The sequence below is a fragment of the Salvelinus sp. IW2-2015 genome, linkage group LG32, assembly GCF_002910315.2.
Source record: "Salvelinus sp. IW2-2015 linkage group LG32, ASM291031v2, whole genome shotgun sequence".
NCBI classification, from domain to species: domain Eukaryota; kingdom Metazoa; phylum Chordata; class Actinopteri; order Salmoniformes; family Salmonidae; genus Salvelinus; species Salvelinus sp. IW2-2015.
Genome location: NC_036871.1, coordinates 22,331,426 through 22,349,964, shown reverse-complemented (window position 1 = coordinate 22,349,964; position 18,539 = coordinate 22,331,426). Strand labels below are relative to the sequence as shown.

The 18,539-nt window shown below is 44.5% G+C and overlaps 1 protein-coding gene across 4 annotated transcripts in view; it reads right to left on the bottom strand.

Annotated features, from left to right (window-relative positions):
* Nucleotides 1-18,539, bottom strand: part of LOC111956337 (disks large-associated protein 1-like) — a 120,915-nt gene that overhangs the window by 23,657 nt on the left and 78,719 nt on the right. For 3 of the 4 annotated variants that reach the window (XM_023976796.2, XM_023976792.2, XM_023976793.2), the window contains exons 4-5: nucleotides 16,417-16,612; nucleotides 14,805-15,045 (exon numbers count right to left, since the gene is read on the bottom strand). In XM_023976796.2, the coding sequence (XP_023832564.1) occupies nucleotides 14,805-15,045; nucleotides 16,417-16,612 (437 nt within the window). The remainder of the gene's footprint in view (nucleotides 1-14,804; nucleotides 15,046-16,416; nucleotides 16,613-18,539) is intronic. The other variant, XM_023976795.2, reaches the window with a different exon arrangement.

The window sequence follows — 18,539 nt, the reverse complement described above, 5'->3', positions numbered from 1 at the left end:
TGAAGATTGCCCTTTCTTTCTGCATATCTTTTGCCATAACTTTAATACCATAAGATATGTGATACATTTTACGTATACATATTTTTTCACATCTTTTAACATAAGTCAATTCCTAATGTAAGATAAACATTGATATAGTGAGTATGGCATTAAAGACACTTAATAGCTCATAGAGTTCAATTACATTATCAGTATTTTTTAAACATGAGTGTAGAATACCAATTGGTTGAGAATTGATCACTGACATGCGTCATCTAACTACCCTAAGCTATGCCTTTTACTTGAGGTTACCAACTAATAATAAGAATGGCATCCTTGTTAAATAGGTAATATTTGTCACATGCCAGTGTTAAATTTTGGATAATTAACAAGCTATATTACAATTGGAATGCAACCATGTCTTTAATTCCCATCCTTTTGATCACCTGAGATTACATTAAAAATTAAGATAGAGGAAAGTACTCATATGAGTTCAGCGCATATATTAATATTAGGGTGTCTATCATTCTCGGATTACCCATAGACAGGACATAATATTAGTTACAATAACGGCTAATTTACATAAGAATTACCTCAATATAAAGGCTATCCTAATATTACTAGTACATCATCATACTAGTCGGATATTATACAATGTCTGCCCTTCATAAAACCAGGAACTGGTTCCTCTGGGTGTAAAACTCTGTGGATTTGTTATGTAGAAAGTGCTCCCTGAGTAGAATGGTAAACCCCCGTTTTACTTTGAATTGTTTTTAAATAAACAAATAAATCACATATCTATAGACATACTTTAATTATTATTTTATACTAGTATCAAATAATAAATTGTTGCACATTTTCCATCATTTTCCACCCTAATTATTCATGATTGGCTGAGAAGAATTGTATGGATATAACGATTGTTGGGGGCTTGTTTTGTTAGACTTTATACATTCATTAGCCTGTCTGTGATAAACGTATTGGTTTATATGGCTTTACCCCTGCTATATTGTGGATTAAAGACTTAACTGTCTAACAAGAAACACAGAGGGTGTTCTTTATGGAAGCCTCTTCACAATAATCCAGGTAGAATCAGGAATTCCTTCTCAGGGCAGCTGTCTAGGCCCCCCCTTTTCAATTTACTATGACATGGCCACTGGCCTTTGATATAAACCGAGGTGTCAATGTATTGGATAACTCAACACTACAACACATCAGCTACTACAGCGTGTGGAAATAACTGCACCACTACAGTTGGAGGTTTGCGTTTAGTTTTTCCAGAATGGTTTTGGCCAAGGAATACTTTTTGTTTTGTCGCACCTGGACTACTGTTTCCAGTTGTGTGGTCAGGTGCCACCAAAGAGGACTTAGGAAAAAAAATTAAAAATTGGCTCGAACAGGGCATGCACGGCTGGCCCCTAAAATGTACACGGAGAGCTAACATTAATAATAATGACATGTCAATCCTCTCAGCCTCAAAGGAGGGAGATGACTCATCACTACTTGTTTTTGTAAGTGTTGACACAAGCTCGAATGAAACCGGCTGTCTGGGCGATGTCTTGTTGGCAAGTACCCACAAGACATGCCACTAGAGGTCTCTTCACAGTCCCAAAGTCCAGAAACAGACCATGGGAGGCGCGCAACATACTACATAGAGCCATGACTACATGGAACTCTATTCCACAATCAGAATAAATGATTGGCAAAGCAGTAGAATCAGATTGCGGGAAAAAAGGATAATACACTTAATAGAACAGCGGGGACTGTGAAGAGACACAACACGCATACGCACACACGCTTAGCACACGCACTTCTACCTACACACGTACAATGTAATATTGTTTGTATGGTTGTTATTATACATTTTGTATTGTAGATACTCCGCTCTCTCCAAACTGGCTTCCAGGTTGAAGCTTTCGCATCCGCTACCAGACATGGTGCTTGCCTACGGAGCTGTGAGGGAACGGCAACCTCCGTACTTCCAGGCCCTCATCAGGCCCTACACCCAAACAAGGGCACTGCGTTCAATCCACTCTGGCTGCTTTCGCCGTCCCTACCTCTGAGGAAGTACAGCTCCCCGTCAGCCCAGTCAAAACTGTTTCGCCTGCTCTGGCCACCCATGGTGGAACAAACTCCCCACGACGCCAGGTCCAGCGGAAACATCAACCACCTTCCGGAGGGACCACTCTAAACCCCATTTAAGGAATACCCTAGGATAGGATAAAGTAATCATTCTAAAACCCGCCCCCCCCCCTTAGAGTTCAGATTGCACTATTGTAAAGTGGTTGTTCCACGGACATCATAAGGTGAATGGCAACCAACTTGTAAGTCGCCTGGATAAGAGCGTCTGCTTAAATGACTTAAATGTAATGGTAACTGTACAAGGCAATGACAATACCCAGTGCTTATTCAGCGTTCATATTTTAAAATATACATTTACATTTTGGTCATTTAGCAGACCACTCTTATCGCAGAGTGACAGTGCATTCAACTAAGGTAGAGTAAACAACCAACATATTACCAGGTATAGCAAGTAAGGACGTTTCTGTAACGGTTACTGAGAATGTTGTTGCTGGTCGGCCAGCTACTTGCCAAATGTACTTTTTGTAATCTTTCTTTTTTTTTGATCATTGGTCTTTAGGGTATTTTGGATTGTAATTTGTCATTTTTCTGCCCATCTCTGCCTTAGTTGAGTGCACTTGCTTTTGTAAACGGGCAAGCCTTTCACTCCTCTTCAAGAGAAGAGAAGGTGTAGCAGGGATCGGACAAACACGCAGCGTAGCCAGTGCTCAACATGTTTACTTCTTATGGCTGGCAGAGGCAGTATTGAGTAGCTTGATAAAAGGTGCCCATTTCAAACGGCCGCGTACTCAATTCTTGCTCGTACCAATATGCCTGATTATTATTACTATTGGATAGAAAAACACTCTCAAGTTTCTCTAATAACGTTTGAATTATATCTGTGAGTAAAACAGAACTCATTTTGCAAGCAAACTTCCTGTGCAGAAAGTGAAAAATCTGAAAGTCGAGGCTCTGTTCCAGGGCCCTCGCCTAATCGTGGTTGGCTTGAAATCTTATTATGTATACATGCAGCTTTCATACGCCTTCCACTAGATGTCAATAGGCTCGTGAGGAGGTGAAAATGGGTCTCTAGCTCTTTCTATGGTCAAAAGAGAGAGCTTGGAATTGACAGGACCCAATTTCCCTTTGCTCAGGAAGACGCGGAAAGGAACTTCCGCATTGGCTTCTGAAAAGCTTTTGTTATAGACGGCAAATACCTCCGGCTTTGATTTTATTTGATAAATGTGACAATATCATTGTAAAAAGTATGGTTTTTTTCAATATAGTTTAAATCAGATTATTGAAATGTTTTCGGGAGTTTTGGCGGTGTTCCGTTCTCTGCGTTTGTTGACGATGGACGGTTTGCGGCCACTTGGCAAGTTTTGCTTGCAAATTCGAGAGGGAAAAAAGGAGCACTCTAAATCCAAACAAGCGATTGTTCTGGAAAAGGACCACTTGTACAAGATTCTGAATGGAGAGCCTCAACCAAAGTAGGCGCCCATTTATGATGTTATTTCCTATTTCTGTCGAAATGTGTTGTTGTGTTTTCCGCCTTGAGTTTTGGCGCTGTGTCGCTATAAACGTAAGCTGTATGTCGTAATGAAGTTATTTTTAGAATTCTAACACGGCGATTGCATTAAGAACTAGTGTATCTATCATTTGCTGTACAACAAGTATTTTTTAGTAACGTTTATGATTAGTTTATTTGGTCAGAATAGGTGAGTGTCAGAAATATATCCGGACATTCTGGAAAAAGATCCTAAGTTTTCACAATGTATAACCACGGATTTCAGCTCTAAATATGCACATTTTTCGAACAAAACATAAGTGTATTGTATAACCTGATGTTATAGGACTGTCATCTGATGAAGTTTGTCCAGGTTAGTGAAAATTATATATCTTTTGCTGTTTTCTTGCGATTGCTAACTTTTGCTGCTGATAAATGGGTTGTGTTTTTGGCTATTGTGGTAAGCTAATATAATGCTATATTGTGTTTTCGCTGTAAAACACTTTATAATATTGGCTGATTCACAAGATGTTTGTCTTTCATTGCTGTACACCATGTATTTTTTCATAAATGTTTTAATGATGAGTATTTTAGGTATTTCAATTTGGTCTCTGTAATTGTTCTAGCTGCTTCGGTGCTATTTCCGATTGTAGCTGCAATGTAAAACTATGATTTATACCTCAAATATGCACATTTTTCGAACAAAAACATAGATTTATTGTATAACATGTTTATAAGACTGTCATCTGATGAAGTTGTTTCTTGGTTAGTTTGGTTGGTTCTTTGGTTAGTTTGGTTGGTTTTGTGCATGCTACCTGTGCTGTGAAAAATGTCTATGCTTTTTTCTATTTGGTGGTGAGCTAACATAAATATACGTGGTGTTTACGCTGTAAAACATGTAAAAAATCGGACATGTTGGCTGGATTCACAAGATGTTTATCTTTCATTTGCTGTATTGGACTTGTTAATGTGTGAAAGTTAAATATTTCAAAAAAAATATATTTTGAATTTCGCGCCTGCACTTGGACGGGCTGTTGTCATATTGAGCCTGACACCGGGCCTGCAGCCATAAAAGGTTAATAGACAAAAAATGTGAACACTTACAAATACAAAAAACAAATTGGCAAAAACCGATACAACCCTATCTGGTGCAGAGAAAACACAAAGACAGGAAACAACCACCCACAATCCCCAACACAAAACAAGCCACCTATATATGATTCCCAATCAGAGACAACACAAAACATCTGCCTCTGATTGAGAACCATATTAGGCCAAACATAGAAACGGACAAACAAGACACACAACATAGAATGCCCACCCAGCTCACGTCCTGACCAACACTAAAACAAGCACAACAYACAAGAACTATGGTCAGAACGTGACACTGCTGGTGCGCGGGTCAGCTGTTTGTTCACCTGCACCCTCCTGCAATTGCTAATAACCCATCCGCAACCACCCGACTATATGTGATAAAGTGAAAATCTGAGGCCTGCACCCAACCCTAACCAGAAAATGTAGAAAATGCACTATAGGCTACAGGCAAAGACTGCCGAATTTTTTTTTGACAGGGGGTGCAGGATTTTGTTTTGCCTGATTTAGATAGGTTTTTGCTTATAATTTCTGACATTTGATAAGCTATTTGTTATTCAACTTGTCTATAATTAGATACATGTAGCTTCTCTTTTGTCATACATTACCCTAGAAGACTAAATAAACCATTGCTCAACAGAATAATGTAATAGATCGATAGAATTAATGCTTTAATCTAGTTCTCAGTCATCTTTTGGTGAGCAAAGATGTTTAGGGACTGGGGAGAAAATACAATAAAGCAAAAACAAACGGGATACATTTTTTGTGGAAAATGTCCAAATGACATCGGTTTGACCGGTTGTAACATGCTGACCACACCACTTGCGTCGCATTTAAAAAAAAAGTTAAGCAGTCTAAGGCACTGCATCTCAGTGCTGGAGGCGTTACTACAGACACCCTGGTTTGAATCCAGGCTGTATCACAACCGGCCGTGATTGGGAGTCCCATAGGGCGGCGCACAATTGGCCCAGCATTGTCCAGGTTTGGCCGGTGTAGGCCGTCAGTAGGTTATACTGGTTAGTCAATGTAACATTTTCAGTTTTCATTTAACGAATCTAAACAGTAGGCTACATTTTCCTTGACATGCCATAGGCCTATTTGAAGTCTCGTCTTGTGACTGTGGAAATTGTATAGCGCCTCACAATCACACACATAGCATAGCCGGCACTGCTATCATCCTCTTTTTTCATTTTACCAAATATTTTCCAAACATTACTTGCAGAGTTGCAAAGAAAAAGCCATATCTCAGACCGGCCAATAAAAATAAAAGATTAAGATGGGCACGACTCCATTTTGTTGCTTCCAGCCTACAGACAGAAACTAAAACAAGAAGCTCCCGCGCTCAGGACTGCTTCGATCACGTGGATTGGGATATGTTCCGATATGTACAAACAGTGTAGCTATTCCCTCCGCAAGGCAATCAAACAAGCTAAGCGTCAGTACAGAGACAAAGTAGAGTTGCAATTCAACGGCTCAGACACAAGAGGTATGTGGCAGGGTCTACAGCCAATCACGGATTACAAAAAGAAAACCAGCCCCGTCGCGGACCAGGATGTCTTGCTCCAGACAGACTAAATAACTTCTTTGCTCGCTTTGAGGACAATACAGTGCCACCGACACGGCCCGCTACCAAAACCTGCGGACTCTCCTTCACTGCAGCCGACGTGAGTAAAACATCTAAACATGTTAACCCTCGCAAGGCTGCAGCCCAGACGGCATCCCCAGCCGCGTCCTCAGAGCATGCGCAGACCAGCTGGCTGGTGTGTTTACGGACATATTCAATCAATCCTTATCCCAGTCTGCTGTTCCCACATGCTTCAAGAGGCCACCATTGTTCCTGTTCCAAGAAAGCTAAGGTAACTAGCTAAACAACTACCGCCCCGTAGCACTCACTTCCGTTATCATGAAGTGCTTTGAGAGACTAGTCAAGGACCATATCACCTCCACCCTACCTGACACCCTAGACCCACTCCAATTTGCTTACCGCCCCAATAGGTCCACAGACGACGCAATCGCAACCACACTGCACACTGCCCTAACCCATCTGGACAAGAGGAATACCTATGTGAGAATGCTGTATCATTACAGCTCAGCATTAACACCATAGTACCCTCCAAACTCATCATCAAGCTCGAGACCCTGGGTCTCGACCCCGCCCTGTGCGACTGGTACTGGGCTTCCTGACGGGCCGCCCCCAGGTGGTGAGGTAGGTAACAACATCTCCACCCCTGATCCTCAACACTGGGCCCCACAAGGGTGCGTTCTGAGCCCTCTCCTGTACTCCCTGTTCACCCACGACTGCGTGGCCATGCACGCCTCCAACTCAATCATCAAGTTTGCAGACGACACTACAGTGGTAGGCTTGATTACCAACAACGACGAGACGGCCTACAGGAGGAGTGAGGGCCCTCGGGTTGGTGTCAGGAAAATAACCTCAAACTCAACGTCAACAAAACAAAGGAGATGATTGTGGACTTCAGGAAACAGCAGAGGGAGCACCCCCCTATCCACATCGACGGGACAGTAGTGGAGAGGGTAGTACGTTTTAAGTTCCTCGGCGTACACATCACGGACAAACTGAATTGGTCCACCCACACAGACAGCGTTGTGAAGAAGGCGCAGCAGCGCCTCTTCAACCTCAGGAGGCTGAAGAAATTTGGCTTGTCACCAAAAGCACTCACAAACTTCTACAGATGCACAATCGAGAGCATCCTGTCGGGCTGTATCACCGCCTGGTACGGCAACTGCTCCGCCACAACCGTAAGGTCTCCAGAGGGTAGTGAGGTCTGCACAACGCATCACTGGGGGCAAACTACCTGCCCTCCAGGCACCTACACCACCGATGTCACAGGAAGGCCATAAAGATCATCAAGGACAAACACCACCCAAGCCACTGCCTGTTCACCCCTATCATCCAGAGGCGAGCAGTACAGTACAAAAATGTATCACTAGCCACTTTAAACAATGCCACTTAATATAATGTATATGTATATACTGTACTCTATATCATCTACTGCATCTTGCCATCTTTATGTAATACATGTATCACGAGCCACTTTAAACTATGCACTTTTATGTTTACATACCCTACATTACTCATCTCATATGTATATACTGTACTCGATACCATCTATTGCATCTTGCCTATGCCGTTCTGTACCATCACTCATTCATATATTTTTATGTACATATTCTTTATCCCTTACACTTGTGTGTATAAGGTAGTAGTTGTGGAATTGTTAGGTTAGATTACTCGTTTGTTATTACTGCATTGTCGGAACTAGAAGCACAAGCATTTCGCTACACTCGCATTAACATCTGCTAACCATGTGTATGTGACAAATTAAATTTGATTGATTTTGATTTGATTTGAAGAACACAGACACTGGACAGAGGAACTCTGCCTAGAAGGCCAGCATCATGGAGTCGCCTCTTCACTGTTCATGTTAAGACTGGCGTTTTGCAGTACTATTTAATGAAGCTGCCAGTTGAGGACTTGTGAGGTCTGTTTCTCAAACTAGACACCTAATGTACTTGTCCTCTTGCTCAGTTGTGCACCGGGGCCTCCCACTCCTCTCCTAGTCTGGTTAGTCAGTTTGCGCTGTTCTGTGAAGGGAGTATAATTTACACAGCGTTGTACGAGATCGTCAGTTTCTTGGCAATTTCGCATGGAATACCTTCATTTCTCAGAACAAGAATAGACTGACGAGTTTCAGAAGAAAGTTCTTTGTTCCTGGCAATTTTGAGTCTGTAATCGAACCCACAAATGCTGATGCTCCAGATACCCAACTAGTCTAAAGAAGGCCAATTTTATTGCTTCTTTAATCAGAACAACAGTTTTCAGCTGTGCTAACATAATTGCAAAAGGGTTTTCTAATGATCAATTAGCATTTTAAAATTATAAACTTGGATTAGCTAGCACAACATGCCATTGGAACACAGGAGTGATGGTTGCTGATAATGGGCCTCTGTACGCCTATGTAGATATTCCATTAGAAAATCAGCCGTTTCCAGCTACAATAGTCATTTACAACATTAACAATGTCTACACTGTATTTCTGATCAATTTGATTTTATTTAATGGACATAATTTACTTTCAAAAACAAGGACATTTCTAAGTGACCCCAAACTTTTGAATGTAGTGTATATGACAATTAACATACCAAAAGGATCTGCAAAGCACACTAGCTATTATTATAGGCCTTGTTTCAGTGCAGAGCTCATTATAATAATATCAGCATGCTTTGCAATGTACATTTGTACATATATGTAACGTTTCCTCCTCTCTTCATCAGAAGAGGAGGAGCAGGGATCGAACCAAAATGCAGGGAGTTAGACATAATTATTAAAGAAAAACACGAACTTGACTAAACTAACAAAACAACAAACCGTGTAGACAGACCTAGACGACGAACTTACATAAAACAAGAAAACGCACGAATAGGAAAACATAGGCTACACAATGACGAGAACAAACAAACCGAAAACAGTCCCGCGTGGTGTTACAGACACAGACACGGAAGACAACCACCACAAACAAACACTGTTAACAGCCTACCTAAATATGACTCTCAATTAGAGGAACGCCAAACACCTGCCTCCAATGAGAGCCTACCAGGAACCCTAAACCAACATAGAAACAGACAACATAGAATGCCCACCCAAACTCACGTCCTGACCAACTAACACACAAAACTAAACAGAAAACAGGTCAGGAACGTGAACATAACCCCCCCTCAAGATGCGTAGCTCCGAACGCATCACCAAAAAAGTCCAGGGGAGTCTGGGTGGGCATCTGACCACGGTGGTGGCTTAGCTCCCGGCGTGGTTCCCACCCCACATAATCAATCCCCGCCTCCTTAGCCTCCCCACAATACACCCTCCAAATAACCCCACCTAAATTTAGGGCAACACCAGAATCAAGGACAGCTCTGGGACAAGGTACTCAGGACATAGGATAGCTCAGAGACAGAGGATCGCTTAGAGAGAGAGGTAGCTCAGGAGAGAGAGAGCTCAGGATAGAGGGCAACTCCGGACTGAAGGGCAGCTCCGGAAGAGACAGCTCTGGACTGAGGGCAGTTCAGGATTACTAGCCGCTTCTGGCTGAGGGACAGCTCATGGCTGACTGACGGCTCTGGACGCTCATGGCAGGCTGACGGCTCTGGACGCTCTCGGCAGGCTGACGGCTCTGGACGCTCATGGCATGGCTGACGGCTCTGGACGCTCATGGCAGGTGAGGCTGACGCTCATGCAGGCTGACGTCTTGACGCTCATGCAGGCTGACACTCTGGACGCTCATGGCGCGCTGACGGCTCTGGCTGCTCATGGCTCGCTGACGGCTCTGGCTGCTCATGCTCGCTGACGGCTCTGGCTGCTCATGGCTCGGCTATGGCTCTGGCTGCTCATGGCTCCCTGACGGCTCTGGCAGATCCTGTTGGTTGGCGCTCTGCAGATCCTGTCTGGTTGACGGCTCTGGCAGATCCTGTCTGGTTGGCGTTCTGGCAGATCGTCTGGTTGGCGCGTCTGGCAGATCCTGTGCTGTGTTGGCGCTCTGGCAGATCCTGTCTGACGGGCGGCTCTAGCGGCTCCTGTCTGGCGGACGGCTTCTAGCGGCTCCTGTCTGGCGGACGGCTCTGTAGGCTCATGGAGACGGGCGGCTTTGCAGGCTCATGGCAGACGGCGGCTTTGCAGGCTCATTGCAGACGGATGCTCAGACGGCGCTGGGACACGGATGGCTCAGATGCGCTGGGGAGACGGATGGCTCAGATGGCGCTGGGGAGAACGGATTGGCTCAGATGGCGCTGGGAGACGGATGGCTCAGAAGATGGCGCTGAGGAGACGGATGCTCTGGCGATAAGGCGCACTGTAGACCTGGTGCTGGTGCCGGAACTGAGCACCGGGCTAAGGACACGCACCTTCATACTATGCGGGAGCAGGGACAGGGCACACTGAAACTCTCAAAGCGTACTCTATACCTGGTGCGTGTACCGGCACTGGTGCACCGGGCTGAGGGCACGCACCTCAGGACTAGTACGGGAGAAGTGACAGTGGTACAGGACTTAGGACGCACAGGTGGCTTAGTGCGTGGGGCCGGAACTGGAGGCACCGAACTGGATACACGCACTATAGAGAGTGCGTGAGGAGGAACAGGGTCTGGAAATGCACTGGTACTAGTGCGTAGTGTAGGCACTGTAGGTACTAGGCTGGGGCGGAGTGGCGCGGAAATACCGGACCGTGCAGGCGACTGGCTCTCTTGGGGCATTTGAGCCTGGCCCAACCTTACCTGGTTGAATGCTCCCGGTCGCCCGACCAGTGCGGGAGGTGAATAACCCGCACTGGGGCTATGTAGGCGAACCGGGAAACCATGCGTAAGGCTGGTGCCATGTATGCCGGCCGAGGAGACTTACTGGTGGCCAGAAATGTAGCGCCGGCTTCATGACATCCGGCTCAATACTCAATCTAGCCCTGCCAGTGCGGGAGGTGGAATAACCCCACCGGGCTATGCACACTACAGGAGAACACCGTGCCTCTACTGCGTAACACGGCGCCTGCCCCGTACTCCCGCTCTCCACGGTAAGCCTGGAAGTGGACGCAGTCTCCTACCTGACTTCGCCACTCTCCCTTCTAGCCCCCCCCAAGAAAATTTTGGAGTTACTCACGGGCTTTTCGGGCTTCCGTGCAAGACGCGTCCCCTCATAAATTCCGGTTTCGAGCGTATTCTCCGCTTCCATCCACGTCTCCTAGCTGCTCCTTAAACCACCGCTCCTGGCTGTGACTGCTTCACTCTTCTCACGAGAGCAGCGATACTCTCCAGTTTGCGCCCAGGGTCCTTTTCCTTCCATTATCTCCTCCCATGTCCAAAAATCCTGTGTAGCAGCCACTGCTCTTATTACGCTGCTTGGCTCTGGATTGTGGTGGTTCTGTAACGGTTTTCTCCTCCTTCTTCATCAGAAGAGAGGAGCAGGATCGAACCAAAATGCAGCGGAGTTTGAAGACATAATTATTAAGAAAACACGAACTTGACTAAAACTAACAAAACAACAAACGGTGTAGACAAGACCTAGACGACAACTTACATAAAACAAGAAGAACGCACGAATAGGAAAACATAGGCTACACAAAATGAACGAGGAAACAACAAACCGAAAACAGTCCCGCGTGGTGTACAGACACAGACACGGAAGACAACCACCCACCAACAAACACTGTGAACAGCCTACCTAAAATATGACTCTCCAATTAGAGGAACGCCAAACACCTGCCTCCAATTGAGAGCCATTACCAGGCAACCCTAACCAACATAGAAACAGACAACATAGAATGCCCACCCAAACTCACGTCCTGACCAACTAACACACAAAAACTAAACAGAAAACAGGTCAGGAACGTGAACAGATTACATGTATATTTAGTTCATTCAGCAGACTTCTGATACCAACGTAGGGTGAAAGGGGGACACAAAATGGAGAACCGCAATAGAAAAATGGTATAGAAAACTATTTTGTATTTTGAAAATACAAATTACAGCTCTCGAAGGTATCTTGTTACAAAACACATTGGAGTGTACTTCAGCCCAGTCTAATACAAATGACAAAATACTATTTCAAATACATGTAACAGAAATACTGCCCATCTCTGTCCACACCACTCCCTCCACTCCACACCAAGCATCAAGTCAATGTCAGTGCCTCACTCTGATGAGCTTGGCTGCCTCAAAACCTTGTGGACCAAACCCCTTTTCCTCACAACACCACAAGGTTTTGTCAGGGCCGTACTCTGAGGCTGACTCCCTGTTCTGCCTCTACTCCTTACAAAACAGTTCATGATGTTGTTACTGCTGTTTTCAATTCACACGCAAGGTTAACAAAGGATGTTCATATCAATAGAATTACATACTCTGAGGCAGATTTATCTAAAAATAAAATTGCTTGTCTGCGTTTAGAGCCTTTTGAAATGGTTGGGGAAATTATAAATGGTGGGAAAATAGGATATCAGAGATGCAATGGGAAGTGATTTGCATGGGCCAGAAAGGGGAAGTGATTTGCATGGGCTTTAGATGTCTTAGCCTGGCTCTTAACTGGGGATGACCTCTTTCAGGGCCATGCTCCCCTAACGCCTAATTACCCTGCTGCCTCATTAGAAATCTGCTTCGACGGCTTTTATTTAATATGGACAAAGACATCATAGGTCAGATTAAAGAGGAATAAAGATGAAAAGGTTTGTTGCATTAACAATAACATACCTGTACTGTACAGAGTAAAACAAAAACGTATACTGCTTCTGTACCCAAATACAGTAAAATGAAAAACAGTATCACTCTCAGGCCCATTCTTCTAACATGCAAACTAGATCTGGGCATCAAACTGATGAGAGCGCCTCTGATCCCCCACACAGCTCAATATCTCGAGTTATTGTGGAGAGCTGACGGCAGAGTCGGGACGGGACACAAATGCCAGCTTGATGTTTTCACTCAGACCCAACGGCCATCATGAAAGATTAACTAGTCCAGAAACTTCCCTCCACACTTTCTCTCATCCCATGTCCCTTGTTTTCTTTTTCTCTCTTTTCTCCACTTGCCCAAGCAGCTCTCCTGTGGGTCCAGCCCATATGTCTGCCTTGACTAGCCCTGGGCGCAGAGCAGCAGGTTGGAAAGTGGCAATCTTCATTCAGACATGCAGCACCAGCAAAGAGTTGAAGGGGAAGTCAAATACAGCCTTTATTATTTATTTGTTTCAGAAGATTGTGCCTAGCTTATTTTTCATCAACTATGTATATCTGAAGTATTTGTTGTTCCAGTACTCAAGCTTTCTCAGTTTCAAGAGATAAACCTGAAGATAAGCAAATGCCACCTTCCTTATATTTTCACAAGACAACACAGCTCAATGTCAGTTAGAGAGATCGGTCCTCAGCAGTTCTGTTATTATTTCATTCCACCGCTGCATGGTATCTGTCATTTTATGATTATTTATAAATATAACAATTATTGCCAAAATACATTTGTTTTCATTTAGAATATGGTAAAGGGTCCAGGTGATAATTTTCTGGAACTACAGAGACATTTCATCCTGGGATGTCAAACTGAACCTTGCTGTCAGTGGATTGCCCCTAGGAAAACAATCTAAGAATTCCTAGAGGAACAGTCAAACTAAGTAGCAGGAAGTTCGACTCAAATCAGCACTGACATCTGGGACTCATCTGACGGGGCAGTCTCTACGTTTGATGAAGACGCTTGAAGCATTTCAGTGAAATTATAAAAACATGCTTTCATTTTTTATAAATAACTTGATAACAGTAAACTTCAGAGAGTCCTTATCATATAAATACATACTGTATCTCAGATAGCATGCTATTCATTACAGAACATTTATTTTTTCTCCTTCTTGTAAGCATGTACACAATGTCAGGATTAAAACCAATTATAAAAGGGGAATTTCTTCAGATCCCTTAACCACATTTTAGAAATTAGCCACATTTCTCCAAGCCTATTCCACACACCGGCTCYGATTTGAAATGTTCTGTATATAATAATAATGGTTTAAAAGACCAGGGAGAGACGCTTATGTTGCTCATGTGGACTGGACCAGGCAAGAAGTCATGTTTTGTCCATAGCACTCAAAGACTCATCTATCAAAGAGATACAGCAGTGATAATCCTCAGGCTCTTCATCCTCCTGCTTACAAATTCAGCAAATATCCTCAGGCTTAGTGCTGCCATGACATTGTGTTGTGTGGTGTATGCTTTGGGAGTCAGGTGAACATACTGTGATGCTGTGGAGAGTCTTTCTTGGCATTGACCTTTGCTGGTATGTGGTTCCCTGACAGTGTTGGTACAGTAGATCAATATGTGTTGTGAAAGGGATAAACACACCAAACTGTGGTGCTCTTGAGGGTTTCCATAGTGATGGTGGTGTGTATTAATGGTGATCCAATGGAGACTCTGACCTTTATTGGTCTGTGCAGCAGCATTTGTTTTCGCTAGCCAGTAGACCTTTACTCCTGCTGGTKGTGATTTAAAGGGTGATTGAGAGAAGACACTGACATTTTCTACCGTGGACAGTGGTATGGTTGAGCAGTGCATATTTTGACTCGCCAGATAACAGAGCAACAGATCTAGACTGACCTGTGACTACTCAGTGTGTATTCGAAGAGTGATAAACCGACTGACCTGTGCTGCTCTGGATGGTCCTGACGGTGGTGGTGGTGGTCCTGGGGGGTGAGGCGGGCAGCAGGGACATCCCGTCATCCTCTGAGCAGCCCTGGTCCATGGCCCTCACGTAGCTGTTTCTACGCATGCGGAAGCAGCTCGGCATGGGCAGGTCCAACGCATCCATGGCCTGCGACTCCATCTCACTGTACACCTGCTCACACACCTGCTCTATCTGCCCGTTCACCTCCACCTCACTCACCTGCAAGGGGACGAGGTGTCGGGGACGATGGGGGAGAGAGGGGGTGCAGCACAACCGGACATCCAAATATCAGTATCCTAATCCTAACCTGGGGAACGCACCATAGAAGAGCCACTTACCTAGAGTTTAATAGCCGTGCACATTCAATGCTGAGGGGCAGAGTAAACACATCTGAAATCATTAGGAGAAGTAAGGAAGAGAACTACAGAAGAAAAAGAGGAACCACAATGCAGCAGTAGCAAGAGGAGGAAGAGTCAGAGGGAATGGGAGCGTGAGGGTCAATGTTAATTGGAGAACAAGCAAGTGCAATGAAGAGATTGTTTGGGATGATGAGGATATTTAATTTAGGGTCTAAAACAGAGCTCTGCATTATTGAAGCAAGGAGTTGGGCATTCCCTTCTCAACTTGTGTTTCCTCTATTCCTGGTATCCTCTCTCCTCGACTCCTTTTCAAAACACATACAAGTAACCTTGGATCTTCGAGAAAAGACAAATTGAGAAAAGGTAAGAGAAGAACCAGAGCATCTAAGATGGTTTAATAACATACTGTAGGTTAGGGTGGGATAAGGATGCTTTGGATATGGTCTAAAGCACCAAAAGACAAGAGCTTGAGGTGCTTTTGGCAAGACTAATGCTGAGATGTTTGTAATTCCATCTGATTTTCACTGATAACTGAGGGTGGGTATTAAACAAGAAACAATTGGTGAATACTGATCCTTAATCGAAATCTTTATCGCATTTTAGTTTGGGAGATTTCACAGATTTGAAAGATGATTGTTCAGTGAGTTATATTTGTAATTCCAGACATGAAAAGCAAAGGGCATAAGGTCACTCATTAGAAATATTTTGTGTGACTAGTTTATTCTGAAATGTAAGGAAAATACTTTTGTATCTACAATGTCCTTGGAATAGATTATTGTACAATAATTTGATTATTATATTTGAATCAATGTTTAAATGTTTCTTTAGCTAAGAGTAACATGAAGTAATGTGTATGACATACAGTATGGAGGTAATATGATAATGGTTTCGGGTTTTTATAATGATTTATTCTGTTATGCTATCTTCGAAATACTATAAAACAATGCACAACTGGCTTTAAAGGCTGTGTATTCTTCCAAACTCTAGAGASGAGATATGGTAAATGGAATGGTAGATTAATTTTGCTTCTCCTCTTTAGGTTGACTCTTGATGGTTGAGGGCTGAACATTGACATTGAAACTGGTTTGAAATACAATTCATCTCATCGCTGGAGAGATGAATTTGTGGCTGATTTCATGGCTGATTTGACTTGGACTTTGACTTGATGTGACTTTCCTCCCTTGCACAGACGTAGCACCAGAGAAGGTGACGTAATGCCGGGAGCACCAACCTGGCTGATGGTGCTCATAGCCCTCATGTAACTCTCGTTTCGCGAGCGGTATTGGGGTGAGGAGAGCAGCGCTTTGGGGTCCAGGAGCCCTTTGGGGTCCAGGGTGTCCAGGCTCCTATTGATGGAAACTTCACTCACCGCCCGCAGGTAGCTGTGGCTCCGGATCTGCAGCTTCGGAGAGTGTTCGTTGGAGATCCTGCCAATGAAGACAAGTCAACAAACAGGTGTTAATAATAAGGCCAACTAACGTTAGCATGATCACTCATTGACAAGGAGTTGGCAAGACAGCACAAAGTCAAATCAAATTTTATTGGTCACATACGCATGGTTAGCAGATGTTAATGCGAGTGTAGCGAAATGCTTGTGCTTCTAGTTCTGACAGGCAAGTAATATCTAACAAGTAATCGAACAATTCCCCAACAACTACCTAATACGCACAAATCCAAAGGGGTGAATGAGAATATGCACATATAAGTATATGGATGAGTGATGGCCAAGCGGCATAGGCAAGATGCAATAGATGGTATAAAATACAGTATATACATGTGATATGAGTAATGTAAGATATGTAAACATTATTAAAGTCCCATTATTTAAAGTGGCATTGTTTAAAGTGACTAGTGATCCATTTAYTAAAGTGTACAGCGATTGAGTCTGAATGTAGGCAGCAGCCTCTCTGAGTTAGTGATTGCAGTTTAGCAGTTTGATGGCCTTGAGATAGAAGCTGTTTTTCAATCTCTCGGTCCCAGCTTTGACGCACCTGTACTGACCTCGCCTTCTGGATGGAAGCGGTGTGAACAGGCAGTGGCTCGGGTGGTTGTTGTCCTTAATTAACTGACCTTCCTGTGACATTGGGTGCTGTAAGTGTCATGGAGGGCAGGTACTTTGCCCCCGGTGATGCGTTGTGCAGACCGCACCACCCTCTGGAGAGCCTTGCGGTTGAGGGCGGTGCAGTTGCTGTACAAGGCTGTGATACAGCCCGACAGGATGCTTTCGATTGTGCATCTGTAAAAGTTTGTCAGGGTTTTGGGTGACAATATACATTTCTTCAGTCTCCTGAGGTTGAAGAGGCGCTGTTGCGCCTTCTTCACCACACTGTCTGTGTGGGTGTTCCATTTCAGTTTGTCTGTGATGTGTATGCCCAGGAACTTAAAACTTTCCACCTTCTCCACTGCTGTCCTTTCGATGTGGATAGGGGGGTGCTCCCTCTGCTGTTTCCTGAAGTCCACAATCATCTCCYTTGTTTTGTTGACGTTGAGTGAGAGGTTGTTTTCCTGACACCACACTCTGAGTGCCCTCACCTCCTCCCTGTAGGCTGTCTCGTCGTTGTTGGTGATCAAGCCCACTGCTGTTGTGTCGTCTGCAACATTGATGATTGAGTTGGAGGCGTGCATGGAGACGCAGTCATGGGTGAACAGAGAGTACAGGAGAGGGCTGAGCACACACCCTTGTGGGGCCCCAGTGTTGAGGGTCAGCGAAGTGGATATGTTGTTTCCTACCTTCACCACCTGGGGGCGGCCCGTCAGAAAGTCCAGGACCCAGTTGCACAAGGCGGGGTTGAGACCCAGGGCCTCCAGCTTGATGATGAGCTTGGAGGGTACTATGGTGTTGAATGCTGAGCTGTAGTCAATGAACAGTATTCTTACATAGGTATTATCCAGATGGGATAGGGCAGTGTGCAGTGTGATGGCAATTGCGTCATCTGTGGACCTGTTGGGGCGKTATGTAAACTGAAATAGGTCTAGGATGGCCGGTAAGGTGGCGGTGATATGATCCTTGACTAGCCTCTCAAAGCACTTCATGATGACAGAAGTGAGTACTACGGGGCGGTAGTCATTTAGTTTAGTTATCTTTGCCTCCTTGGGTACAGTAACAATGGTAGCCATCTTGAAGCATTTGGGGACAGCAGACTGGGATAGGGAGCGATTGAATATGTCCGTAAACACACCAGCCAGCTGGTCTGCGCATGCTCTGAGGACGCGGTTAGGGATGCCGTCTGGGCCAGCAGCCTTGCGAGGGTTAACAAGTTTAAATGTTTTACTCACATCAGCAACGGAGGGGGAGGGGGGTGGGGGTGGGTCACAGTCTTTGTTAGCGAGCCGCGACGGTGGCACTGTATTATC